The following is a 27,081-nucleotide window of genomic DNA, read 5'->3' on the forward strand; positions in this document are numbered from 1 at the left end:
AACTAAATGTTAAGGTGAGACAAAAAGATGATCGTAATGTGTTGAAGAACACAATAGATCCAAGAGAAGCACAAATTACTTATAACATTTTTAGGATGTATTTCCACAACATCTTTACAAACCATTGATTAGTAATTAACATTTTACATTCGATGATTTTGTAAAAATTTGCATCAGGGGAGTTGAAGTCCATAGCACATATTTTGAAATTTTCCAATGGCAACAAGAGACTTTTGATAGGTAAATTTAAAAGTGTGAGTATTTTCTCGACACGTGATTTCAAATCAGATTTTTTTCCTGAATATTGGAAAAGATTAGGGTATTTTTTGAGGTATAAAGATCCATTATCTGTATGAGCAAATAAATGAGTATCCTTAGAGGAAATGATAAAACAGTGTCCCTTAAGGCATTGGGGAGTTTTAAAAACTCTAAAATCATGAGAAATGCATTCATTTTCACTTATAAATATGATGATAAATATAATGATGAAACACTAATGAATTTTCAACAACCGCTTTATCATTTAAACGGCAAACAAGAAGGAAAAGTCAACTTTTGTATTTCCATTTACCTCCCCAAAAGGAAAACAAGAAGCCGTGCATGAAAACATAGATTCCTAGCATGTTATAAATGGACATGAGAAAGGGATTTCAAACAATCAAGGACTAAACATGATAACAAAGAGAAAAATTATGCAATATATATCATAAATTCAAATTATTAAACTTGGATACCGACATACATTTTTGGATTTCACATAACATTTTCTTATTAAAAAAAAACACACACACACACACACATATATACCCAAAATACATTATGAATAATTATGATATCTATTGGGCATGCATTTATCTGGCATAAGGTATGAAACCTACCTATTTTCATGGAGACACCCCTGAATTTTTATTTCAGTTTTTTTCTACATATGATGGTCGCCACTCAAATAACCATCATATCCCCTTATGTGTTTTATTCAATGTGGGATCATTTAATTTTAACCTGCATACATAGACCTCAATGTCACTCCCACAAATGTTGATGCAGTGATTTAGTGGATTTTAAATCATTCCCTTAATTTTGTTTTTCATTCCCTCGCACACCATTCATGTTCTAACAAAAATGACAGCATTCAATTGGTGAGGGGGTTGTGGGGTGAGGGGAGGCAACAGAAACCTCTTAAAAATTTAGTGAGGCTTAATGAGCTGAGGATGAAGTCATATCCAATCCATATCTGTATTCAGATCCAGAGTTGGCGCCGACCCATACTCAAATTCAAACTACGACAAATAAAGCAGATCTAGCCCAGATCCAAATATGGAAACCATTTTCCAGATTGTCTTGATGTCATCGTGTGGCCCTGAGTATAATATCAAGGGTTTAATGCTCCTTAATTCCATCACATCAAGCCTCAGCCATCCATTCAAATGGCACTTCTTGGAGGAGAGGAGAGAGAAAATCATGATTCATGAATTATGTCATCCCTTCTCCCCTCAGTTTTTACTTGCCCCTGGATTTAGCCATAAAAATGGATAACTGAATGAAAATTTGAGTTCCATGACCCATTGTTGCTTAAATATTTAATGGGAAAAAGAACTTACGGAGCCTGATCAAGAGATCTAGGATTAGGAGCACAATTCTCACTCCTATTATTCATAGGTTTAATATCAACACATGAATTACCTTAGTTCAACCCTTAATTTCAAATCAGTTCATCATCTCATATCCCTACAACTTTTTAAACCCTATTATCTTCCTAAATTTTTTTCTATGAACTTAATTGCTCTCAAGCACCTAATAATAGCCCTCAATTGGTTTCATGATACACTTCTATACTTCTCGTTAGGGGAGTGAGCTTAGGGGAATAAGCTTCCACTTTACAAAGGTGAAATATGGGTCAGATAATCATCATTCATTGTGTGAAAATTCTTCATATTATAATAATCTTAACTAAAGGCAAAAGTCAAATAGTATGAAAAGTCTCAAATAAGTCCAAAAGGCATGCAAAACATATGCACGTTTTTATCTCTTTCACTTATATAGTCGTAATTTCAGAAGTTGTCACCCATGCCTTTTTGCTGATGTACTTTTCTAGAAGGGATTTTTTTCCTGTACTATTCACCATCCTTAGAAGTAAAACATAAATAGTGATTTCTTATGGACTTGAGATGACTACATTCTTATTAAGTAAAAATACTACTATAGTTCTTTGAGAAACAAAATGATTTTTTGTGGTCATAAAGGTTAAATATACTACTATAGTACCCTGGAGTTGATGTATACTAATTTTTAATCATCATAGACATTTGCGTCACGTGACGGTTACTCGTGTCCTCTAATTGCAGATACTAAATTCAGAATCATCATCGATCCATGTGTATATCTTTCACTTTCTCTATGTGTTTTAGCATCTAAATGACTATAAATAATTAAATTATGTGCAAGAAATACCAGAAACATAATATGGATTTAGATGTCATTTGTCATGAATTAAAATTTAATTTCAGTCAAATAATGGATCTTATCATTTACTCCTCCATTTTATTATTCATGTATCAAGATAGGTCTAATCTACTTTTCATAAGTTCAATATACTTAAATTGAAAATTGTATCCATGAAATGCAACCTCATATTCTTGTGGAATTCGCTTGAGAGATTATTATTTTCTATATTTTCTTGAGATATTTTAAAATTTTATGTAGTTATTTGATAAAGAAATTGATTATTTATGTTATTATTTATTTCAAATAATTTTTCTATTTATATTATAAGTTTTCAGGATATCGGATTTGTGTATCAGGATATGGAGTGGGTTTCACACATTATTGGTGCATTTTTTAGAAAATTAATATTTATTTTCTCAAATTTCAAAAATAAAATATTCGAACCCAAATACTCTGTTATTTATTAAATATCAGTATTATGTCTTTTAAAAAATTAAAGTTCATAAATGATCTGCATTTTTCCTTGAATTTCAATGCAAGCATGTATTAATTATCCTGTATTTAATTTTCATCAATTAAGAAACATATTTTCCATAGTTTAATTTTTATTTTGTATTAAAATGAATTAATTAATATTTCACCAAATTATGTGTTCTTGTATTGACCTTGTCATTTAAATAGTAATTGTTTTACTGATTCATCTAAAAGAGGAACAAATAAGATAGTAATACCATACACCAAGTCTCAGGTGTTGTATTCAAGCATTTGAAAATGTGTCTAAAAGTCAAATATTTACGTTTAATAAAAATATTGAGTACCAACTGTGTCGAATTAAATTCAAACTATTATACTTGTAAATTTATTTATCTATTGTGATATTATGGAATTATTTTCATGATTTATTATTCTTAAAATATTATTTTTTAATTTTAAATAAAATTTATTTTCCTTGAAAATTTAGTTTTTTAGTATTACTTTGACAAAAATAATCCCAAAAACACCTAATTAGATATTTTGATAAGTTTTGATACTCTCAGCTTTTTTGTGTTGATAATAACTTCTGTGACCTGTGGAGATTATTTCTTGATTTAATAATATTTAGTTTTAGGAAACATTTTATGTGTGCATAGTTATAAAATCATTAATTTACCCATCAGAACTCCTCAAGGAGGAATGTCTAGAAATAATTATTTATTCATGAGTTTGATGATTTCTCATAATATGAAATAAATTTTAATTGGATTTCCCAAAATTCAATTGAATTTCTGTTTTATGAAATTTTAGATTGACTTTGGGGTAAATATTTTGATGGATTTTCAGTCTTACCTGGTTTTTATCACAATTTGTAAGTCACTAATCACAAAATAGTATAGTATTGAATGGCCACCAAGAATTTGCATATTTAGATCATTTTAAATTAGATCATAAGTTATGTCATGTCCCCATGATCTATTGTATTATGACCGTAATAAAAATTATTTCATTGTATTATACTAAATAGCCATCAAGTATGTGCATCCTTAACTCATTTTAAATTAAATTATAGGTTTTTTTGCCATGATATATTCTATTATTATAATAATGTTAATGTGTTTTGATATTACACTTGCAATTTTAAATTACTAAAACATGAACATTGTATGCACGTATTCAATATACACACATTATCTGCATTTCTTAATACACCTGTTTCAATCCTTAGAGTGCCTTCAAATCGATAGTTCAAATATTTACTCAATAATTCAAGGCATCAAAAGTAATTCACCTTGAAAAACATGCACAGAAATTAATTCAAAAATGCATTAGCAATTCTCATATATTGGAAATATAAAATACATCAAAGATGACGATGAATTTTTTTGATAAAGACTTGATTTTCAGTGATAAACATAAACTAATCTAGATCATCTATTTTTTATTCGAGATTTGTTTTAAAATAACTTAAATTACTTGTCACTCTCTCAACATTACTTCAAATGTACTGTCTTAAGTCACTAGAGGAACTTAAAATTTTAAGATATTTTAAATGACAGATGACTTTTCATTAAAATTCAAATGAATAATACAACTATGACATCATTTGGATAAAAAAAGTGTGTTAAATGTAAAAGTATCAAGGAATTTTGTCTTTAGACATTTTTATCACAGTAAAGAAAACAAAAAAATATTTTTCTAATTTCTTTAATTCATAAATGTATACTTATGGTCCATACATTATCATATTTAGATAACATTCTTGAAAAAAATATAGAAAATTAGAAGATTATGTGTTATATGAAATTATGATTCCCTGAACCACATTTAAGGTCCACTGACTTAACCTATAAAATTTATTTCCTCTATGATTTTTAAAATAAAATAGGAAATAAAATGAAGTAATCAATTAAATGAGTCAAAACCAAATGAGAAATCAAGACAAGGACAATATGGCATGAAATCTTAGCAACTAACATGTTGAAGAGCCAATATAAGAGATAAAATTGTACAAATTCAATATTGTTAATATTAGCCTATTATTATATATCATGAGCCCCCTATTTTTATCTCTTACCCTATTTTTATATTTTAAATTATGTATCAAAATGAGAGAATCAACATGATAAGGTTGTGTACACTGCTTTATGAGATAGACAAAAATAAAGTTGCCTCATGGATGTCATTCCTTCAGTCCAAATTTTAATTTTAAGGATTTTAAAATATTATTATGGAGGATAAATTTGATAAAAATTTTAGTAGATGAAATCCAAAAATTTACAAGTAAAATTTAAAATCCATGTATTACCATAAACTGGACCTTTCGTTGGCAATATTAGTTTCTACCATGATCAACATCCAAAACAAGATGGGGAAACAAAGAAAAGCTGACCTATGTTAGACCTTTGAAAGAACAGCACGTAAATATACAAACTATATCACCTTGTGCAAAATGAATTATGTACCTTTTTGGCTTTTGGATAGAGTCATTTCAAGCTATGCCAATGACAACCTCTAGATATATCAATGCACTTTTTGTCGTGTACTTTTGCACTCTTCCCAATCATCCCAAATAGAGATTCTTGAGGATATTCTCAAAATTCTAGTCTCACCCAAAGGGGAGGGCGCTGAAGGAGAATAGAAATAAAGGGGTTCAAGGAGAAACTTACATGGGTACTTCCCTCTTTGGACTTTTTACTTTTATACTTAATGGAGTTTTCATAGAGCCCCTTTACTTTAAGTATATCTTCACACATTCATTTAAACATGTGTGTAACCCTCTCGGCCTTTGTACTAATCGAGTTAATGAATGCATTATCCAAATAAGTCACTATTGGGCATCTCAATTAATTAAGCGTATCTAACATATAGATTAACTAATCATATATCAATTTAATCCAATTAAAAGGTCAAGTCACCAACATGTGAGGTGCCAAAAGGTAAAAAATATTTCATCAACTATTTCATAGAATGACTTATGTGCATCTCCATGAATTGTGTAACTATCATTTGTTAAGGTGTAATTATAATCACTCATCCTTGTGACACTCATAAAATGACTTATGGCATGGTCAATCCAAAACCCTATTCTTCCTAACTAGGACTGGTGCACTGCAAAATCATTAAAAAAATTCCAGTTCTGATATTTAAACTACCTTGGTGAAGGATTTCATTGCCTTCTCCGCCATGGATTTGTCTCCTACTATAGTAAGGGTAGATGATCTGATCTTGAGCATTCAATCACCTTCTTAGATTTTTTGTTGCATCCAATACATGACTGTTTGGAATCCCTAGATTAAAGAGTCGTTGGTCCTAGCATAAAAATCATCTATCCGCAATATGTCATTGGTGACAGCTCTAAAGAATGCCAACACAATTTTTGACATGAATCAACATGATTGATTATCAGCACAATACCATATGGTGTCCACTCTTATTCATCAATGCATATTGGTCCAAGTATTCATATGGATCATGTAAATAAAGTGTTTTCTTTAATATCCCTAATACTCCTATTTAATTTATTTAGATAAATGGTTATGGGATTAGACATCCACATTACATAACATTGAGTCAGTAGTATTATTATACTAGATATTCTAATTTCCCTATGAAATACTAGAAATAATAATGGTTAGGGTATATTTTTATGATTGATAATTTACTACCATGTCCTCAGAATTCATTACACGCATTGCACGCGATTGACACTTTATTTAGTAAGTGGAGCGGCAATAAGCATCTGAAATAATTTCACATATTTCTATGCCCAGAATTGAAATTATTAACTGTGGATGAAATTAATAAATAACGAGAGTTTCAACTAATCAACCTACATCAATACTTGGTTACTTTTACCTATATTTGGCAATAATGGCACCTATTTTCAAACAATAATATTAAGGATAGTCTCATAAATATAGGACTAGGTGAAATGCCTATATTTTATAAATGAAACTTTATATCCATCTCTTTTCCTATATCAGATTAATTTGTCGTTGGTAACTGAAACAAGTGTTTAAAATTAGCTGCAACGAGTTCCCAAACTTTTGATATATAAAATTAAACGTTTAATCAATTAGGATGAAAATGTAAAATAATATATTATCTACTAGTAAGTTACATCTTACCTTAAGAACATTCACCTATATCTGGAAGTAACTTTACTTATTCTTCATACAATTCAAAAAATATACTAAGCAAATTAAATATCTTCTTCGTATATTTTTGTAGGTCCAGTTTTTAGACTAAGAAAATTTAATACAAATCTATGAAAAACTATAAGACAAGGTATAAATATCTTCTGTTAAATTCAAAAAATATAACTTAAAATAAAATCATTGAATTTATTTATTAATAAATAAAAATAAGATAATTTAAAAAAATATTAAAATATACATGCAAACAAATTGATAAACAATATAAATTTTATGTGGAATATATAACATGTCTAAATTTCAAAAAAAAGAAGAACTTTCCAAATCAAACTATATTCCAAATATTAAACATGTGTTGTGGCATCTAATTTTCACCCTTTTAAAAACTCAACTATGATGTGAAGATCATGTTATAGATTCCAATTTTTGGATAAAATACAAATAGTCAACTGAATACAAACAATGGAATATTGAAGTAAAAATATATTGAATTAAAAATGCGCTTTCCAGGTGAATTAGTGCTTTACCCTGGTTCAGGGACACTAGCTTGTCCTCTAGTCTAGTCCCCAAGGAGTCTAATCACTTTGTAAAATCATATCGCAACAGCTGCCTATTTTACCCTTCGCAGATCACTCTACACAAGCTCGTCTTGTGCTTCTCATCGTCGTATCTTTGATGTACTTGGCATCCACCCCAACTCCCTTGGGCAGACTTCATAAAATCTCATTGCCTTCATAATGATGTCCTTCTATCCTCATCACTGCCGCAAGTCTTTTGAGTTTGCATCCTCATCCTTGGTGCAGTAAAATCCAATACATATAGCTTTCTTAAGTCAAATCCTTGACTCCATCAAATCAAGTTATAACTCTTGAGGACTCACCTCTGAACTTAAAAGACTCTGCATTCTGATTATATACTACTCAAACAGACAACTCTTTTGAGAAAACCACAAGAGTCAATCAGATAATGTGGCTCCGATAATCTTCCTGATGAAGATTAATAGATCAAATGTATAAACTCAATCACTTTATTCACAAATCACAATGATAGTCCAAAATGATCATTCAAAACACTGTTCTTAATCAATAATGATAATAAATATCAACATTCACAAAATGTATGATCAATTCCATCCTTAAATTTGTGTCTTCAGTAAGTAATCAATCTTGATGCTGCAAAATTGTTTTACATGATATCAACACTCCAAATGATTGAATCCGTAAGTTTATTCCAATGATGTAACACAAGTCAACTATAATTTAATAGATCGATCAATCTCTAACAAGAGATATCTCACAAGATCTAATCAATACCATAGATATGAATGTGAATATGAATTCCAGTCAACCAATCAAGTTCATATTAGGATACTCAAGGACAAATATGAAAGACAACTTTAATCGACATACATTATATTATTCAAGTTTAATTCATTATTTTTATTGAAGCAATATATTTAACATAGAAGTATGAATTTCGACCAAAATATTTTAGAGAACATACTCGTTCTATCTTTTACGATTGCAGTTATCTCACAAAGTTTATGGAAAATGCTTTCGGTGAATCTTAAGAACTCAAATACTGTCTTCACTAAGATGGTAGAACAATATAATATTTCAGTGAAGGTTTGAAAAAATCAATGCTTTAAAAAATCGCACAGTTCTTATACAAATTCCCCTACCTCTTGCACTCACTATTTGCACATGATGCCATCCCTTTCCTCAATGGGTCTAAAAAATCCATTAAGGAACTTACGAGTGTTCTCACTGCATACGAGCGGGCATCTGGCCAGCTTGTCAATGTCTCAAAGAGTAGCTTTATGGTCGGTCCTTCCACCATTGTAAAGTGCTCTTAGATTATCCAACAGTATACCCGATAGTCTCGAGGATGCCCCCCACTAGGGAGTTTGATCTCAGCAAAATATGGCAAGTGGGACCGTAGAGAGTTGGATATCCGGGGCCATCGCAGATGGCAGACTTGGCAGCGATATAGGCTAGAGATGGCCAAGGTCACATGCTGGCATGTCGGTCGAGAGACGATTAATGCCTGGTATGATACATGGCTCGCTGACGCACCCTTAGCCTGCCATCCCCACTTTGAACCACATCGCCCTCGATTGACAGTGGCGCAACTGCTCACGGGCAACACGCACCACCTTTGGACGCAGCATGGCCTCCCCTTAGACACTTTATCCCAGGCCCGGATTATTGCCATCAGGACCACTCACGGCTGTGTTATTTGGGCGCTTACCCTTGACGGATCCTACTCCTGTAGATCTTCTTGGGAGCATTTTTATGAGAAAGCCCCCATCCAGCATTGGGGTCGTCGCATATGGCATTCCTCGATCATTACTCGGGTCTCCTTCTTCCTCTAGAGACTCATGCATCGTGGTCTCCCGACTGACAATCGAGTGATCCGTATTCGGTCACTCCCTCAGTTCGTGTTGCCATTGTTGCCCTACATCTTCGCAAGCTAAGACTATGGAGCACTTCTTCTTCCATAGTGAGACAGTCGTAGACTGTTGGCGTCAAATTACACATCATTGGCGTCCACTCTTCGATACCTCTCCTATTCTCACACTGTTAGAGTGTTTTGGCAAGATGTATCTCTCGCCAACACGCTCTAAATGAAGCCCCTTCCTCCACATCACCATATGGGAGATATGGAAAGGGCGAAAATCCTCTTGTTTTGTAGGTACTCCCGTTCGCGCCTTGGATATCATGCGACGGTGGATACGGTGCATCCACCGTCTTATACCTCCTCGCGCCTACAACTCAGCCCTCGCATGTGACCTCCTTCGCTCTTGGGGCATCCGGGTGACCCTCACCCCTACCCGCATTCGGCTATAGATTGTTCGTTGGCATTCACCACCAATCAGCACCCTCAAGCTGAATGTGGATGGTGCGGCCAAAGGGAATCCTGGTCCAGCTAGAGGGGGTGGTATCCTCCTTAACCACACAGGGAGTATTATCTTTGCTTTTTCATCCTTCTATGGCATTCAAACTAATACAGTAGTCGAGACTATGGCCATACTTGATGGTTTACTCCTCTGTGAGGAATGAAATCTTCACAATATCGTCGTAGAATCGAACTCACAGGTATTAGTTGATGTGCTTCGTGCAGGTAAATGCTCCCAATGTCAGCTTCAACGGGTCTGGCAGGACATCATGCAGTGTCGCCCTCGCACGACTAGTATTCATCAACAGCTACGCGAGGGAAATCAGATAGTAGATGCTCTTGCCAACCACGCATTATACACATGTACCCCTACCTCATTTTTCTTTTCTTGGCAGGAACTCCCTCTAGCAGCTCGTGGATGTTACCGCATGGAATGCCTTGGCTTGCCGGCTCTTCGCATGCATCGCACATTATCGAATGAGAGGCCGTGAGAGTGGCGGATTGCATGGAGAGATGACGGCAGGAGAACTCACCCTCTCGCTTGATCGTCCAATTTGCCGAGCTCCTCAATGCTGACATCTACGGATGGCGAGTTGGACTGCACTCCACGCATTGCCTTTGCTACGCCGTCTCCCCATACTCCTGCTAGATGTGTACATCTCCTGGAGATTTGCCCCCACGATTGGCATCTTGCATGAAGTGCAGGAGGTGGAGCGCTCGCTCTCCCCCTTTATTGATGTCCCCGACGCGCACCTCATCGATGACACTTCTTGACGGCGGGGAGAGCTCCACACACTCCATGCATCATCACCGTCGCGGGGGGGTTCCGGAGACACGCCGACACAAGTGACCTTCTCAGATCACCTGCCATGTATCACTTATGTATCTTTTCCCTTTCCTCATGGGCATGGACGAGTGGGATCCGAGTGTCGTTGGGATATTTATGCTCGCTCCACGCCTAAAAAAGTTGATAAACAGTCCACTCTATATATAAAACCCCCCTGGGTGGCATCCAGGGCACGACTGGCTCGCTCTACGGGCATAACCGCAGGGTTGGACGTACCCGGCACCGTGTTTTTTCCAATAAAAAAGGCAAAATGAACGTAGGGAAATAGTTCAAGGGAAGCAGTCGATAGGAAGACGGAGATGAAAAATCAACAAAAAATCAGATCCAAAGTTAAAATAATTTTCAAATAGTAGAATCTTTATTACAAAATAAAATTACCTAACTCTTACGTGAAAATTATTGAACAATGCAAATTTCATGTGAAAAAAAATTGATCTGAATTGCTTTGGGAATCAAAGAAGATCAGAAGACTGACTACAGGGAAACCAAACTACGGAAAGTCTGTGTCATGATTTCACATTCCAGATCGGGAATATTTATGACAAACTTCAAGATTCAAGAATAACAATTGTTTCGCTCAAAGATTTTGCAAGAGTGGACAAATCAATGTCCCAGACTATTTTGAAAGGTTCGGTTTATATATTATGAAAGACAGTTGAATGATAGGTTCAAAATCAAGATAGAAAACAAAAATAAAGTCGAATAAATCAGAGTTTCAATCCGTAGATCTTGAAACAATGATGACAGATCCACAGAGCAGTTTTTTTCTGGCTTCAGATGATCTTGCTGATTTTCTTTCTTTGATCCGACCGATATAGGCCCTAAACGCTTAATGATGTTCATATTGGGCATTTTATCTTTCTAAAACGAAAGACACCAAATGGGCATTCGTAAGATTATAGTTGTCTATTTCGTACTCATTCAACATATAAAAATAGTATTATCCATAAAGAATCATATCATAACATAATAAGATCTGAATATATAAATTTAAATTCCAATTAATTCAGCATCACTATCAAAAAACTAGTAATAGATTCATAATCATTTGAGCAACTACAGTTCAATTAGAGAATATATCCATTTAATGTTCCAGTGAATGAATTTATAATCATTTTTACTATTATTCTTAAATTATTAAAATACCCTATGTTCTAACAAAAAATGTTTTTAATTGTACCATAGATTAGGTTAAACCCAAATATGAAACAAACTTCATATCTTTAACTCATTCGCCCCGCCATTTGTTATATCTATGGATAATAACCATACAATTGATCCTTTCCTTATGTGATGTTAGGTACTCAATCAAAAAGGTAATAAGTAATATATTTCTGATCTAACTAAGAAATATTAGGCATAATCATATTGCTATCCCGTTTCAAACCTCCCTAAGCATACTATCTTTTGTTGTAGCATAAGATATTTGGGAATAAATAAGACTTCATTAAAGTGGGATATGAATAATAAATCATTAATGAGATATTAATCGGGCATGTTACAATTATGACTTAAATATTGAGATTTTTCAAAATAGATACTTCCTCTTCTTCATTTGCATCGATATCATTGTTGGTCGATCAAGTAATGTCTGATTTGCAAGAATGCAGAGCTATGGAAAAGGATTATTGCAATTGTGGAAAGGGCTCATTTAACTGCAACATTCCAATACCTTGCTCTATATACAGGATCATCTGTACCTGACTTTTTATTTAAGAATAATAATGAAATTTAATAATTTATGATGATCTCCCCAAGCTTGCGCTAGCATAGTCACAAATGTCTCTTCTGTTAAGAAGACATCCAAGCCGTGAAGCTTATTTGGATTTTTTACTTGGGTGCCCCCATCTAGTTGTCATGAGCACATCTGCTCTATGATTTAACTACATTTTTATTAATAATTGATTATTCTACTCTAAATATCTATCAATAGATATCATCCTCCAGCTACATTTGGTTCCTCACCTCTTCCTCTATTTTTTTATTTCCCATTTTTATATGATTACTTTCCCCTTTGTATATGGACGATATACTTGTCTCTAGAATAAACTAAGTATGATAAAAAATTAATTCCATACCTAGTGAACTTCAATTCATATATCAATAAGTTACCATTTCTTTACCTAATAAGATATAGATAATGCTGCATGGACTTGACTTTATTAAAGTTAAACTAAAAATATTTCTCTCTTGATACTTTGAAATGTGTTCATATATCTTGGTGTGAAGTGAAACATTATCTCAGTATAGCATAAAAGTATAGCAAATCATTTATCAGATCTATAATATTGAATCTTAGATTCAAAAGTAGGGTAGTGAAAATTATTTTGGGTACATATATCCATTATTATATGTATACCTGTCTGTCAAAATATATATCTAATACCTATTTGAATTTTTATCTTTGTATACATTTCTATCCCTCAATCCATTTAAACACATATATCATGTTCATCTCTCAATTCACATTCACAAATAACTGATTATCTATGTGTCCTATCTATCTAGAATCCATCTACTTATCTATCCCTCTATTGTCTATGAAGTAATGGGTTTATTCATTTATGTATTACCATGTTACATGAGTACATCAAGATATATATCGAAGTGTATCTATATATTTCCATCTCCTTATTTGTATATTTAATTAAAAAAAACTTTCTATCTATTTTTACCAGATGTTTATATTCCCGCCTATATATTATATTTCTATGAACCCATTTATCTATTTAACAATTCATCTTTTTGAAGATTTATTTTAAAATGTATTAATCTATCTATGCATCCATCCATTTTTCTACCAACTCAATATACTCCATGCAGACAATTGTTGAAAGGAACTTAGGGAAGCTTCGACGTTGGCCGTAGCTCATGGATCTTAACTCGTGCAACCGTTGCATTAATGCTTCTGTAGGAATTCTCTCGTCGGCCATCTCACGGGTTGCTTCCTCGGAGATGTCTTTCGGTTATAATAATCAGGAACTTGATCCTTGCGCATATCTTTTTTTCTAGTAATGAAGAAAAGCAACAAAGTGGTGGAAAAGGGCTTAAAGGGTAGAAACATAAACATCTGAAACGTTCATGGGAATATTAACTTGAACGAAATTTCAGTGAGAGAGAAAGGGAGGGAGAGTGAGAGAAGAGCGGGGAGGGAGAGAGAGACAGAGAGGGAGAGGCCGAGGGAGAAAGAGAGAAAGAGAGAGAGAGAGGGAGAGGCCGAGGGAGAAAGAGAGAAAGAGAGAGAGAGAGGGAGAGGCCGAGGGAGAAAGAGAGAGAGAGAGAGAGAGAGAGAGAGAGAGAGGGAGAGGGAGAGAGCAAGGCAGAGAGAGAGAGAGAGAGAGAGAGGAAGATGGAAAGAGGGGGAGAGAGAGGGAGGGAGAGAGAGAAAGAGCAAGGTAGAGAAAGAGAGAGTGAGAGAGGAAGATAGACAGAGGGGGAGAGAGAGAGAGAGAGAGAGGGAGGGAGAGAGAGCGAGGGAGACAGAACGAGAAAGAGAAGAGCGAAAGAAGGAGAGAGAGCGAGAGAGAGAAGAGAGAGAGAGAGCAAGGCATAGAGAGAGAGAGAGGGAGGAAGATAGACAAAGGGGGAGAGAGAGAGAGAGGGAGGGGGGGAGAGGAAGAGAGAGCGAGGGAGACAGAGTGAGAAAGAGAAGAGCGAAAGAGGGGGAGAGAGAGAGCAAGGCAGAGAGAGAGAGAGGGAGGAAGATAGACAGAGGGGGAGAGAGAGAGAGAGAGGGAGGGAGAGAGAGAGGGAGACAGAGAACGAGAAGGAGAAGACCGAAAGAGGGAGAGAGAAGAAAAAAGAGGGAGAGAGAGCGAGATAGAGAAGAGAGAAAGAGGGAGAGCGAGCGAGATAGAGAACAGAGAAAGAGGGAGAGCGAGCGAGATAGAGTAGAGAGAAAAAGGGAGAGCGAGAGAGAGAAAGTGTGTGTGCGTGTGAGAGAGAGAGAGAGAGAGAGAAAGTGTGTGTGCGTGTGAGAGAGAGAGAGAGAGAGAGAAAACGAAGGAGAGAAAGAGAAAGAGGGAGAGAGGAAGAGAGCGAGATGAACGCTAGCGTAACATGAATATTCGGTTTCTTCCGCGGATCTCGCGACCCAAACGCTACGTTGTATTGTTTCTCCGCCAGTCCGCCCTTCCCGCGGCTTCTCTCCACGTAACACCAGCGGATATCTCGCTCTCCCTCTCTCCCTCCGCTCTTATTTAACGATCGGCCCAACTCCGACCAAGAACTCGTGCTTCTGTTCATCTCTCTAGATCGCCATTCCCCCCCCCCCAGATCTCAAATTTCAAACAAGAAGAAGAAGAAGAAGAAGAAGATGGCGAGGGAAGAGCTGAAGGTTTTGAACGCGCTGGACGTGGCCTCGACGCAATGGTACCACTTCAGGGCCATCGTCATCGCCGGAATGGGCTTCTTCACCGACGCCTACGACCTCTTCTGCATCTCCCTCGTCACCAAACTCCTCGGCCGCCTCTACTACTCCGTCCCCGGCGCCGCCAAGCCCGGCACGCTTCCGCCGTACGTCTCCGCCACCGTCAACGGCGTCGCCTTCTGCGGCACGCTTCTCGGGCAACTCTTCTTCGGCTGGCTCGGCGACAAGATGGGCCGGAAGAAGGTCTACGGCGTAACCCTAACCCTAATGGCCGTCTGCTCCTTAGCCTCGGGCCTCTCCCTCGGCCACTCCCCCACGGCGGTCATGGCCACGCTCTGCTTCTTCCGCTTCTGGCTCGGCTTCGGCATCGGCGGCGACTACCCTCTCTCCGCCACCATCATGTCCGAGTACTCCAACAAGAAGACGCGCGGCGGCTTCATCGCCGCCGTCTTCGCCATGCAAGGCTTCGGCAACCTCGCCGGAGGCATCGTCGGGATCGCCGTCTCCACCGCCTTCCTCCGCCGCTTCCCCGGGCCGCCCTACGCCGCCGATCCCGCTGCCTCCGCCGCGCCCGAGGCCGACTTCGTCTGGCGGATAATCCTCATGGTCGGCGCTCTGCCGGCTGTTCTCACCTACTACTGGCGGATGAAGATGCCGGAGACCGCCCGCTACACGGCGTTGGTGGCCAAGAACGCGGACCAGGCGACGGCGGACATGGAGAAGGTGTTGCAGGTCAAGCTCGAGGCGGCGGTGGCGCAACCGCCGCCGCCCCGCGGCGGTGAGTACGGTCTCTTCTCGGCGGAGTTCGCGCGGCGCCACGGGGTCCATCTCCTCGGCACGGCCGCGACGTGGTTCCTCCTCGACGTGGCCTTCTACAGCCAGAACCTCTTCCAGAAGGACATCTTCAGCGCGGTTGGGTGGATCCCGCCGGCGGCCGCCATGAACGCGATCGAGGAGCTCTACCGCATTGCTCGGGGGCAGACTCTGATCGCGCTGTGCGGGACCGTGCCGGGGTACTGGTTCACGGTGGCGCTGATCGACCGCGTGGGCCGGTTCAAGATCCAGGTGGGGGGGTTCTTGTTCATGGGCGTGTTCATGCTGGGGCTGGCCGTGCCTTACGAGCACTGGACCAGGCCGTCGCACAACCTCGGGTTCGTGGTGATGTACGGGCTGACGTTCTTCTTCGCCAACTTTGGGCCGAACAGCACCACCTTCGTGGTGCCGGCGGAGATATTTCCGGCGAGGCTGCGGGCGACCTGCCACGGGATATCGGCGGCGGCGGGCAAGCTGGGCGCCATTGTGGGCTCGTTCGGGTTCTTGTACGCCGCGCAGAGCCAGGACAAGGCCAAGACCGACGCCGGCTTCCCGCCGGGGATCGGCGTTCGTAACTCCCTCTTCGTGCTCGCCGCCTGCTGCTTCCTCGGCCTCCTCTTCTCCTTCCTCGTCCCCGAGCCCAACGGCCGGTCCCTCGAGGACATCTCCGGCGAGAACGAAGAGACTTCCAGCCCTGTCTAACTCTCTCTCTCTCTCTCTCTCTCTCTCTCTCTCTCTCTCTCTCTCTCTCTCTCTCTCTCTCTCTCTCTCTCTCTCTCTCTCTCTCTCTCTCTCTCCTTCTCGGTGGAAGGAAAAACAGGCCGCTCCGCCGCCCCCTCCCCCGTCCTCCCACGCCCCCTGGTAAACAACGTCGGCCGCCCCACTCCGCGCCGCCGCCCTGCCCTCCTCCTCCGCCCTCTCGCCGCTTCTCCCCCTTCCCCGCTTCTCCCCCGCCCTCTCCCCTGCGGGGGAAGGGGGAGGGGAAGGCGGAGCGGCGGTCAGGGGCCGCCGCAGGCAGAGGAGCGGGGTGGCGGAACGGCGGGGGAAGGGGGAGGGGGCGGCGGAGCGGCGGGGAAGGGCGGAGGGGAAGGCGGAGCGGCGGGAAAGGGCGGAGGGGGTGGCGGAGCTGCGAGGAATGGGGGAGGAGGTGGCGGAGCGGCCGCCGGAGGCGGGCGGCGGCGGGGGACGGAGACGGGGCGTCGGCGGCGGTCACCCGGTGATGTGGATGCCACCGTGGAGTCCACCTGGACGCCACGGAGGCATGCAGGTCACCGTTTGACTGGGGGTGGAAAAAAAAAACAGCCCGCTGCCAACTGGCTTCCTCTCATTGGTGCATGCTATTTTTTTTACAAAACTAAGAGTTTATGCTACTTCCTTTACAAAAGTCGAAGTTCGTGACATGTGGTAGTATTTCCCCTTTTTTTAACTCTGTAGAGATGATTTTTTACATGAGAAAGTTATTGTCTCTGTCGAACTTCGACGGAGCTGACTCCGACGGTCTTCCTCAAACGCTGTTGAAGAATCTCGGCCCTGGTCTTCTCCGCCATGTCCGCCTTTCCAGCAGCGGCGTAGACATCGGAGAGCAGCAGAAGCGCGCCGGGGCAGTCGGGCTCGAGAAGGTGGAGCTTCTCCGCCGCCATCTCTGCCATTTCCACGCGCCGGTGGAGGCGGCAAGCGGCGAGGAGGGCGCCCCAGGCGGCGGCGCCGGGCGGCGCCGCCATGGTGAGTATCAGTGCCGCCGCCTCGTCGAGCAGGCCAGCCCGGCCGAGGAGGTCGACCATGCAGGCGCAGTGCTCCTCCGCCGGGGCGACGCCGAAATCTCGAGACATGGACTGCCAAACTCGGCGAGCTTGCTCGACATCGCCGCCATGGCTACAGGCCGAGAGAACGGCGACGAAGGTTACAGCGTTGGGCTGCAGCTTGCTCTCCTTCATCTTGCTGAAGAGAGAAAGCGCCTCCGAGCACCGGCCCTGGAAGCCGAGCCCGCCGATCATGGCGCTCCAGGCGTAGACATTTCTTCTAGGCATTCCGTCGAACACCTTCTGCGCTTCAGAAATAGCCCCTAACTTGGCGTACATGTCCAGGAGACACGTTGAGGAGACCAGGTCGAGCTTAATCTCCCTCCTGATCGCGCATCCATGGAGACTGCGGCCATGGAGGAGAGCCCCGAGCTGGGCGCACGCGTGGAGGCCGCCGGCTATGGTCACTTCATTCGGCGCCGCCGTCCGCCGGAGAGCTTCGAGAGCGTCGGCGGGTCTGCCGCTCCGCACCAGCCTCGTCACCATCAAGCTCCACGCGACCACGTCCTTCGCGGCCATCTCTCCGAAGAGCTTCTCGGCGGCGGCGGCCATGGCGGAGCGGCTGTACATGTCGACGAGGGAAGTTTGGAGACGGGCGTTGGAGTGCAAGACGCCGTTCTTGACGCAGAGGCCGTGGAGGGCGGCGCCGACGCTGCCGCCGCCAGCGAGCTTGCCCAAGGCTTGAGCCGCGTGAACTGCGGCGGAGGGGTCCGCCGGCGCCGCTCCGATCCGGTTCATCTCTGAGAACAGACCGACCGCCTCTGAATTCCTCGAATTCTCCAGTAGGTATTTCATGGCGAGGCCCCAGAGTATTGATCTCCCGTCGAGGTCCAATCGGCATAATCTCAGAGCCTCGTCTAGGAACCCTAGCCGCGCGTACGCCTTGAGGACGGCGACGGCGACCTGTTCTTGAGCGTCGAGACCGGATCGAACGGCGTCGCAGTGAACGGATTTCATGATCTTGACGTTCTTCGTCCCCTCGCAGGCTCGGCTCGCGAAGACCAAGTTATAACCGTCGGGTCTCCCTCCCGATCGCTTCATCGCCGCGTAAAGACGCCAGATTTCCGAAGATTCCACGGCTTTGGAGATAATATAGTTCCACGATCTTGAAGCCATTTCGAGGTTTTCCTGCGAATCCGAATTGGAATCTCTATTAACGATGATGTCGAAGTCAGAATGGAGGGGGAGAGGATTAGGGTTTCAGACCAAGAAGACGAGGAATTCGATTCAATCGGTGTCAAAAAATTAGACACAGGCACAAATGGGGTTTCCTCTTCACCTGGCCGTCTCCCTTCCGATCTCATCTTCTCCATCGCCGATGAAGGAATTTCCCGCGTCGCCCGAAGCAACCAGGCAAATCCACGGCCGCATGATCAGAACGCAGTTCAAACAGAGCTCGGCAAGCCGCAGTCCGGCCGCAGAGCTCAGTCTCCTCCTCTCCTCCTACATCAAGCTCGGCCGGCCGGACCAAGTCCTCAAGATATACCGCCACGCGAGATCCTGCAACAGCGCCGAGCTCGACGGCTTCACCATTCCCACGCTACTCAAGGCCTGCGCGCACCTCTCGCGGCACCGCGACGGCGCGGAAATCCACGGCTTCGCCATCAAAGCCGGCCTCCACCTCGACGTCTTCGTGCAGAACGCGCTGATCAACATGTACTCGGCGTGCGGCCAGTCCAGAAGCGCCAAGCAGGTGTTCGACGAAATGCCCGACAAGGATACCGTCTCGTGGAGCACCATCATTCGAAGCTTCACCCGCAGCGGGCTCCTCCCGCAAGCCGCGGAGCTGGTGACGGAGATGGCGCTGTCGCAGGTGCCGCTCAGCGAGCCCGCCGTGCTCGCCATGGTCGGCCTCGGCGCGGAGCTCGCGGACCCGCGGCTCGCCCCTGCCATCCATGGCTACGCCATCAAGAGCCACGACTGCTGCAACCCGCGAGCCATGGGCGTTAGCTCGAGCTCCGCGATGGTGGACATGTACGCCAAGTGCGGCTGCCTCGACGCGGCCGGGATGGTCTTCCGGCTGACGGCGAAGGAGAAGCGGAACGTCGCTGTATGGACCGCCATGGTCGCCGGCCATGTCCGCCGCCATGGTCGAGCAGGGTTGCGGCTCCTCGGCAAGATGGAGGAAGAAGACGTCCCTGCGAACGAGATCACCGCCCTTAGCCTGGCGCAGGAAATTGGAGCTCTTGGGGACCAGCAACTCGTCAAGTGGCTTCACGGCTATGTCCTGCGGCGCGGCTTCTCCCTCTCCCTGGTGCTGCTCACGGCCATGGTGGACATGTACGGGAAGTCCGGCGCTGCCAGTAGCGCCCGGATGCTGTTCGATGAAATGCCTGAAAAGGATGGCGCCGCCTGGACGGCGATGTTGGCCGGGTATGTCAAGCAGGGGAACTTGAACCTGGCGATGGGGCTTCTCAGGAGGATGATGGCGGAAGTGAAGGCGAGGCCAAACCAGGCCACCATGGCCGTCATCCTGAACCTGTGCCGGGACGCTGGCGCGCTCGGAATGGGCCGATGGGTCCATGCCTGGGCGCAGCGAGAGCGCCTGCGGCCTGACCCGGTGCTGGCCACTGCGCTGATCGACATGTACGCCAATTGCGGGGACTTGGAGGCGGCCGCCGCCGTCTTCACTGCCGCGGCCGACAGCGATACTGCCATGTGGAATGCCATGATTGGAGGGCTGGCAATGCACGGGAGAGGGGCCGAGGCGCTGCAGCTGGTGGGCAGAATGGCAGAGGAGAAGCTGCCTCGCAACCACGTCACCTGCGTGGCGGCGCTCCACGCTTGCAGTCATGCTGGATTGGTCTCGGAGGGGAAGGCCTTCTTTGAGGCGATGCAGGCAGACCACGGCGTGGCTCCCCGGCTCGAGCACTACGGCTGCATGGTCGACCTCCTGGCCCGAGCCGGGCGGCTCGAGGAGGCCAGCCGGCTGATCGATGCGATGCCAATGCAGCCCAATGTGGCTGTCTGGGGGGCTCTGCTAGCCGGGTGCAAGCTCCATAAGAACGCCGAGATCGGGGAGGCGGCGGCGGCGAGGCTTCTCGCGCTGGAACCAGGCAATTGCGGCTACAGCGTCCTCCTCTCGAACTTGTACGCTTCGACGAAGAGATGGGGCGATGTCACGGCGGTGAGGAGCCATCTGCAGGGGAAGAAGCCACCCGGGCTGAGCTCCATAGAGGTGGACGGGGCGGTGCACTGGTTCGCCATGGGGGACGACTCCCACCCGCAGAGCTTGCATATCCAAGCCATGATGAAGGAGATGATGGACAGGATGAAGAAGGCCGGGTACGTGCCGGACACCTCGGCTGTCCTGATCAACGTGGACGAGGAGGAGAAGGAGACGGCGCTTGCCCAACACAGCGAGAAGCTCGCCATCGCCTTCGGGCTGATCAGCATAGCGCCGGCGGCGCCGATCAGGGTGATGAAGAATCTGCGCATCTGTGGGGACTGCCACGCCGCTGCCAAGCTGCTCTGTGAGATCTACAAGAGAAATATCATCATCAGAGACCGGAGCCGATTCCACCACTTCAGCCAGGGGGCTTGCTCCTGTGGAGATTACTGGTGACCGGAGCAGTCGTCGACGTCGAGAAGCTGCGCGTTCTGAACGCAGATCATCTGCATGGGATCGGCATCCTCGTCATCGCTGGACGCCTCGGCCATGGTCACTCTGTTCTGGTAGCCCCTCAGCCGCAGGATGAAGACGTTGAAGTAGTAGCTCACCACCTCGCGTCTGGTCTTGGAAGGGATGAAAGGGAAGACCCGGTCCAAGGTCGGTTGGGTCAGGCGAGCTGCGGCCATGAATTTCTCTTCCTCTGCGCTTGACCAGGAGAGTGCGACCACCTCGCCCATCTGATCAAAGCCCAGGCTCGAAAACGCCGGACCCAGCTCGAGCCGCAATTGGTGTCTCTTCTCTTTGATGTGCCATCTTGCGCAGTCCATGGAACCAGGGCGCGCGCAGCAGCACTGGGTCTGCCAGCGTCGGCAATTGGTATACCTTCGCGTAGGTTTTCCAAGGGGCCATAGCCGTTCACCTTGAAATTTCTCGGCTATGGCGTCGCTGGAGTTCTTGGGAAGGCGGGCTCTCCACTCTGGGCAGTTGGCCTGGAATTTGGGGCCGACGCGGATTTGCGATCTGCGACACTTGCTGGAAGTATGATTCGCTTCCGCTGGTTCTTGTTCGGCGTCAGAGCCAAGGGAAGCAGGGGAAGAATCGGGCGATGGCGGTTTCTTCCTCAGAGAGAGAATCCTCTCGCTGCTCCTCAGGGTTCGAGTGATTTGAGGACTTGTTTCTTCTTCCTCGTACAAGGATGGACCCAGTTTCTGCCTTTTCTGTGGAGAACAAAGAGATTTCAGATGAACTGGAGAAAAATTAAGTTACTTTGATCTCGCCCATATCCATCCGTTTTCGGGTTTGATCAAAGATTGGTGATACGAAAAGTAGTATGAACAAGAAAACTCGTTTACATCACAGAAACATTGAAGACGTGCCTTCACGGCCGCGCTGATGGATCGGTCATCGAGATATCAGGATACTCTTCGAAAATAGCAAAGAAACGAAACAAGGAAGTGTAACAAATGTGGAAGAAAAGAGGAAAACGGAAGAGAAAATCATCAACAGAAAATTTTAACTAAGCTCAACAGCTTACCTGAGAAACAGATTCATCGATTCTCGAATGCGAGAACTGCTTAGAATACAAGACCTCGCGAAACTGAAGCGCTTGGACGAACAAATCGTTGCTCGCGATCCCATCCGGCGACGAGACTCCGGAGGCAACATCGCAAGGTCCTCTCGCGGCATTCTTCACCCACGCAACCGTATCGACCATAGGCTGGCGATTCCTCGTGGAACGAAACGACGGCGCCTCACCCATTACGAAATCAAGAAACGCGATGTCATCTCCGTCGCCCTCGCTAAAAACCGGTTTCCCGAGCTTTCGCCGTGCTCGTCGTCGCTTGTTCCACGCGATGAACTTTCAGCGGCGGTATTTTACCGGGTCGCCAGGGGACGACGGCGTCGGCCATGATCAGTTCTTCGCTGTGATCAGCTTCCAAGCGTGAAGGACGATCGGCAAGAACCGCCCCTCCGGCAACCTCTCCGGCGGGGAGGAAGTCGAGCGACTATACAAGTTTCCCCCACTCGCCGCGTTTAAAAACGCAAGTTTTCTAGGGTTTTTCGCTTTTCCCATATATCACTCAAAATCCTTTTTTCACTATTATTTTGCGGGGTTTTATGAACCACCTCCCCCAGCCACGTTTTAAATTCCTTTTGATAAGTAGTATTTCTCGTTAAATGACTACTAAAATGCTTGTTGCAAGTAATTTTCCTAAATAATTATAATTATTATATAGCCCCCCAGAAGACCCGAATTGTTTTTTATTCAAAAAAAACAAGCCGTTTTTATCATTTATTGACGGCAAAATTCCTTATAATTGCACCAGCCGCCCGCATTTTCAAAACTAAAAGGGATTCTTATTATTACTGTTTCAACGACCAGACTTCATCAACTAATCAGGAGATATAAGAAAATTAATATCAATACAGATTCGAATTCAGGCCTCAACTTCCCTTCAATTTAAACCTCCCAAGAAACAAATACAAATCTCCAAGAATCACAGGGAAATACACAGAGACGTGATCTGTCCTGATTATTTAAGTTGCAGAGCAAAATATTGAACAAATAAAAAACTCTGAAAATTCAATCATGAAGAATCAGCGAACAGAGAAGAGACCAGGGCCGAAGGAATAAGAAGCCCGGCCTCTGCTCCTGCTAGAACTAGTTCTAGAGCTGCCGAGAGGAGCCAAGTGAAAACGCAGAAGCCCATTGCCCACATACCTCGCAGAAGACATACGAGCGCTGTGGCTACGACTGAACCCTCTCCCCCGTTCTCTCCTCCAGAAGAGCCCTTCGTTTCTCATGGCGGGGACATCGCCGCTCTCAGAGCTAACGCTCCTTCTCGGGTAGGGCGTGTTAGAAGCGACGCCATGGCCGACCTCTTCGTTGAGCTTCGCTCTTCTTCTTCTTGTTCTTCTTCTTCCTTCTTCCCCGGGCTCGGACAGCGATCGATCAAGGGCCGCGTCTCTGAAGGGGCTCCAGACCTTGCTCCAGACGTGGCTCTTCCTCCTCTCGCCACGCTTCTCGGCTTCGGCCATGATCTCTTCCGCCGTGTCTGCGGAGCTTCTTCTTCGCGACGGGTCTTCCGTTCTGTCCACCTCCGTTTGCGAGTCCTTCACGCAGGGCAATGGACAGGAAAACGAGGTCTTGCGATGGGAGGAACTGCTCGATTCCTTCTCCGTCCGCTCGTCTTCTTCTCTCTGCGCGGACCTTGTTCGCCGCCATGGCAGCCTCGATTTGAAGGAGGAGCTCCGTTTCAGAGAGCCGGAGGTTGAGGGGTCCGCCGTTGAAGACGAGCTTTGCCTTTGGAGCTCGATCGTGAGTTCATCCTCGAGAAGGAAGAGAGAGAGGAGAGTTCGCTTTTCTCGGACTTGGCTGTTTGTCTGATCGAAATCTGACGAAGAAGATGGGAGAATGGAGGGGTTGTCTCCGTCTTGTTCCCGCCGGCGACCTCGATCTCCGGTGTAGAACTCGTGTAGTTTTTCTTCCAGGCATGAGGGGCAGAAGCCGGCGGAGACTTGAGAGGAGTGCCTGAGGCAGGTCGCTGTTGCAGGATTCATCGATTTTTGGGGATAAATCGAGTAATCGAGAATTCATCGAACGGATCCGAGCAGGAAATTGAACGGATCTGAGAAACGATCGTTTGGAAATCCTAGGGCTGCGCTTGCGGAGCGAAAATCCTGAATTCGGAAACGGGATTAATTACGAGAATCAAGCAGAAATCATCGATCGCGAACATCTAACAACAGTGAATTTCCCGAAGCGGAAGATTTCGAAAATTAGGCGACAAATCAAGAATTGATCAGATGGGTCTGGGGAAAATCCGAAACTGGGAGGCGGCGGGCGATTGTAAGGAAAAATGGAGGCGAAAACCCAGAATTGCTAAAACAGGAATCGCTGGAAAAAAAGGAAGAAAAATAAATTTTCTCGAGTGGAACTCCTCCAAAATCACGCGGACGAGCGCACCGTCGGCGGTGCTCGTCCTCGTGACTTGGGCCGTTGGCTGGCCGGCGAAAATACTCCCGACGGCTGTGCCCCATACGAACAGCGCGAAGAAGAGGAAGAAGACATGATGAACAACGTATGAAAAATCAAAGCGTGTGGGAGACGCTCCATTATCATGACAGAACCCCTGGCACGTGCGGGCATTAACAGCCACACTAGTGAAGACTGGGATTTCCAGATATTGCGATTAAATTCCAAGGAAAAATATGTGAACCGCGCTGAAGGCCTTATTAAATTTAGATCCCAATTGCGGTTTTTTTTAATGCTGTCTAACTCGTATTTGATCATTATTTACATGATGACAAGGAGAACCTACCTCTGCATGGTCGAATAAAATATCTCAAGTGTTGATTTCTCTGGGACGTTCTATTACATTCATTTTCAACAACAATTTAACTTATTGCATTGTACTATTTTCACTTTTTTGACTCTCAAGTTCATGTATCCACAAAAGGCCCTCGTATTAATCTGCCTCAAATTGTTTTGAGGTCAGCTCAAGTGTTATGAAAGACATCTCAAATCTTCTTGACCAGTTCCTGTGGTGGATTTGACTTGAAGGTTCCTCGGAAAACTTGAAGTCGACATAGGCATCCTAAATGTAGTTTTGGTCATGGCTTCGTATATTTTAGGACTGTGTCTCAACTTTGGAATGATTTACCTGTTAAATAATATAATTGTTTTTTCTATTAGTGCAAGACATGTGAAGAACAATAGAATAATGACAAACAAGAATATAGAAATATGCACAGAACATCTCATGAATGATATATGCCCCGAATAAGGTGTATTCTTCAATAGGAGTGAGCCTCAAGGTTGACACCTTGGAACTGAGCCGCTAGAAGTTCGAGAGGATTTCCTTGCCATCTAGTCTCACTAGAAGCAACACTCAAGAAGGAAGAGCAAGACAAGAAAAGGGGGAACTCAAAAATGACTTGCGCAATTACCAAAAATGACTTCCCTCTTTTCATATTGTTTTTGAAATTTTCAAAAATTCCCTTCTCTAGTAAAAAATATTTAAAATCCCCAAATTTAAAATATATCCACCAGTTTCCAAAAACATTGTGTGTGTCACCCTCTAGACCCATGTATCGGTCTAGGTAATAACTTCAATGGCCTAATAACCATTATTGAGATGACCTTATGACTTAACCATGTCACATATAGATTAAAAAATCAAGGATCAATTTAACCCGATTGATTGGTTAAGTTGCTATCTAGTTGATGAATGCATTTTGATGCATGTAAACGTCCATATCTTAAGGCAATTTAGGCATCATTTTATTGATACTGTCTTCAATTTGATATGAATCCTCATTTAGATATCAAAAATACACTTTATAATATACTATTTACATAATTTATAGGCCCATTAATTCTCATTCAAAATATGTTTTGACATTATTACTTTTAACTGGGTTTATTTATCTTATAGTTGGTTATTTTATATTTTGTGGAGATGAATTTAAATAAATACAAAAGAGAGAAAAAAATTTAGGCAAAGTGCTAGTGGTTGAGCCAAGCACGACGGTGCTTAAGGCAACCGTGGGCCAACGAGCACAAAGCACTCCCCCATGCCTGAAGTTAGCAAGCACCGACATGCAAGCAGAAGTAACCAACAGCAGCCCAAGGAGCACACACAAAGCCCACATGTACCTCACAAAAGGCAGACATGTGAGAGGCCTAGAACAGCAAATGCACCTCACACACGTGCACAAGGAAACACACTAGGGTTTGGAGAGGCAATAGACACCTTATAAACTAAATAATAGGGCAAAAATTACGTCATCATTGATTTGAGTTTAATCAATAGAATTTATTAAAAAATTACTCGCCTGATGATTTAGCTGGTGGATGCATACGAGTCATCTCCATAGGGAAAGTGTCTTAGGGATTCACGTATCTCCAAATATTAACTCGGATATGATGAGAATGGATACATGTAGCGTAAAAGATCGCGTTGTGATGAAATTACGAGATGAGAGAAGAGGTGCTAGGTGTTAGATGAAGACATCTCTATCAATGTGAGAATAAGTATTCAGGGTGATTTGAATAGAGTGGATGGAAATGAGGGATTAATATGGGCAAAGATGTAAATGGAGATGAGTGATGAATGAGGTGGAGGAAGAGAGTGGTTTGGAATTTACGAGGTAAGTGGAGGGGA

At 43.8% G+C, this 27,081-nt stretch overlaps 3 protein-coding genes and 1 pseudogene across 3 annotated transcripts; 2 read left to right on the top strand and 2 right to left on the bottom strand.

Annotated features, from left to right (window-relative positions):
* The first annotated feature begins 15,080 nt into the window (after positions 1 to 15,080).
* On the top strand, positions 15,081 to 18,623 carry LOC144700091 (inorganic phosphate transporter 1-6-like). The gene has a single exon (XM_078571485.1). The coding sequence runs from the start codon at positions 15,137 to 15,139 to the stop codon at positions 16,703 to 16,705; it is 1,569 nt and encodes a 522-aa protein (XP_078427611.1). The 5' UTR covers positions 15,081 to 15,136; the 3' UTR covers positions 16,706 to 18,623.
* On the bottom strand, positions 17,461 to 18,918 carry LOC144716422 (pentatricopeptide repeat-containing protein At1g06140, mitochondrial-like). Its single transcript, XM_078591527.1, has one exon. It carries the CDS (start codon positions 18,916 to 18,918, stop codon positions 17,461 to 17,463), a length of 1,458 nt encoding a protein of 485 aa, XP_078447653.1.
* Positions 18,919 to 19,063: 145 nt separating this feature from the next.
* Positions 19,064 to 22,194, top strand: LOC144700090 (pentatricopeptide repeat-containing protein At5g15340, mitochondrial pseudogene; annotated as a pseudogene).
* On the bottom strand, positions 21,358 to 22,994 carry LOC144700092 (AT-rich interactive domain-containing protein 1-like). The gene is made up of 2 exons (XM_078571486.1): positions 22,449 to 22,994; positions 21,358 to 22,131 (listed from the first exon to the last, which is right to left on the bottom strand). The coding sequence occupies exons 1-2, from the start codon at positions 22,671 to 22,673 to the stop codon at positions 21,358 to 21,360; spliced, it is 999 nt and encodes a 332-aa protein (XP_078427612.1). The 5' UTR covers positions 22,674 to 22,994.
* Positions 22,995 to 27,081: the final 4,087 nt, after the last annotated feature.

This window comes from Wolffia australiana, chromosome 2 (assembly GCF_029677425.1).
Source record: "Wolffia australiana isolate 7733 chromosome 2, ASM2967742v1".
Taxonomy (NCBI): Eukaryota; Viridiplantae; Streptophyta; class Magnoliopsida; order Alismatales; family Araceae; genus Wolffia; species Wolffia australiana.

What these genes read in the sequence shown, in the direction of transcription:
- LOC144716422 (XM_078591527.1), bottom strand. Translation starts at nt 18,918, where the DNA reads ATGGCTTCAAGATCGTGGAACTATATTATCTCCAAAGCCGTGGAATCT.
- LOC144700091 (XM_078571485.1), top strand. Translation starts at nt 15,137, where the DNA reads ATGGCGAGGGAAGAGCTGAAGGTTTTGAACGCGCTGGACGTGGCCTCG.
- LOC144700092 (XM_078571486.1), bottom strand. Translation starts at nt 22,673, where the DNA reads ATGGGTGAGGCGCCGTCGTTTCGTTCCACGAGGAATCGCCAGCCTATG. An exon ending in TCGATGAATCTGTTTCTCAG is followed by an intron (nt 22,132 to 22,448) that starts GTAAGCTGTTGA and finishes TGTTCTCCACAG; the next exon opens with AAAAGGCAGAAACTGGGTCC.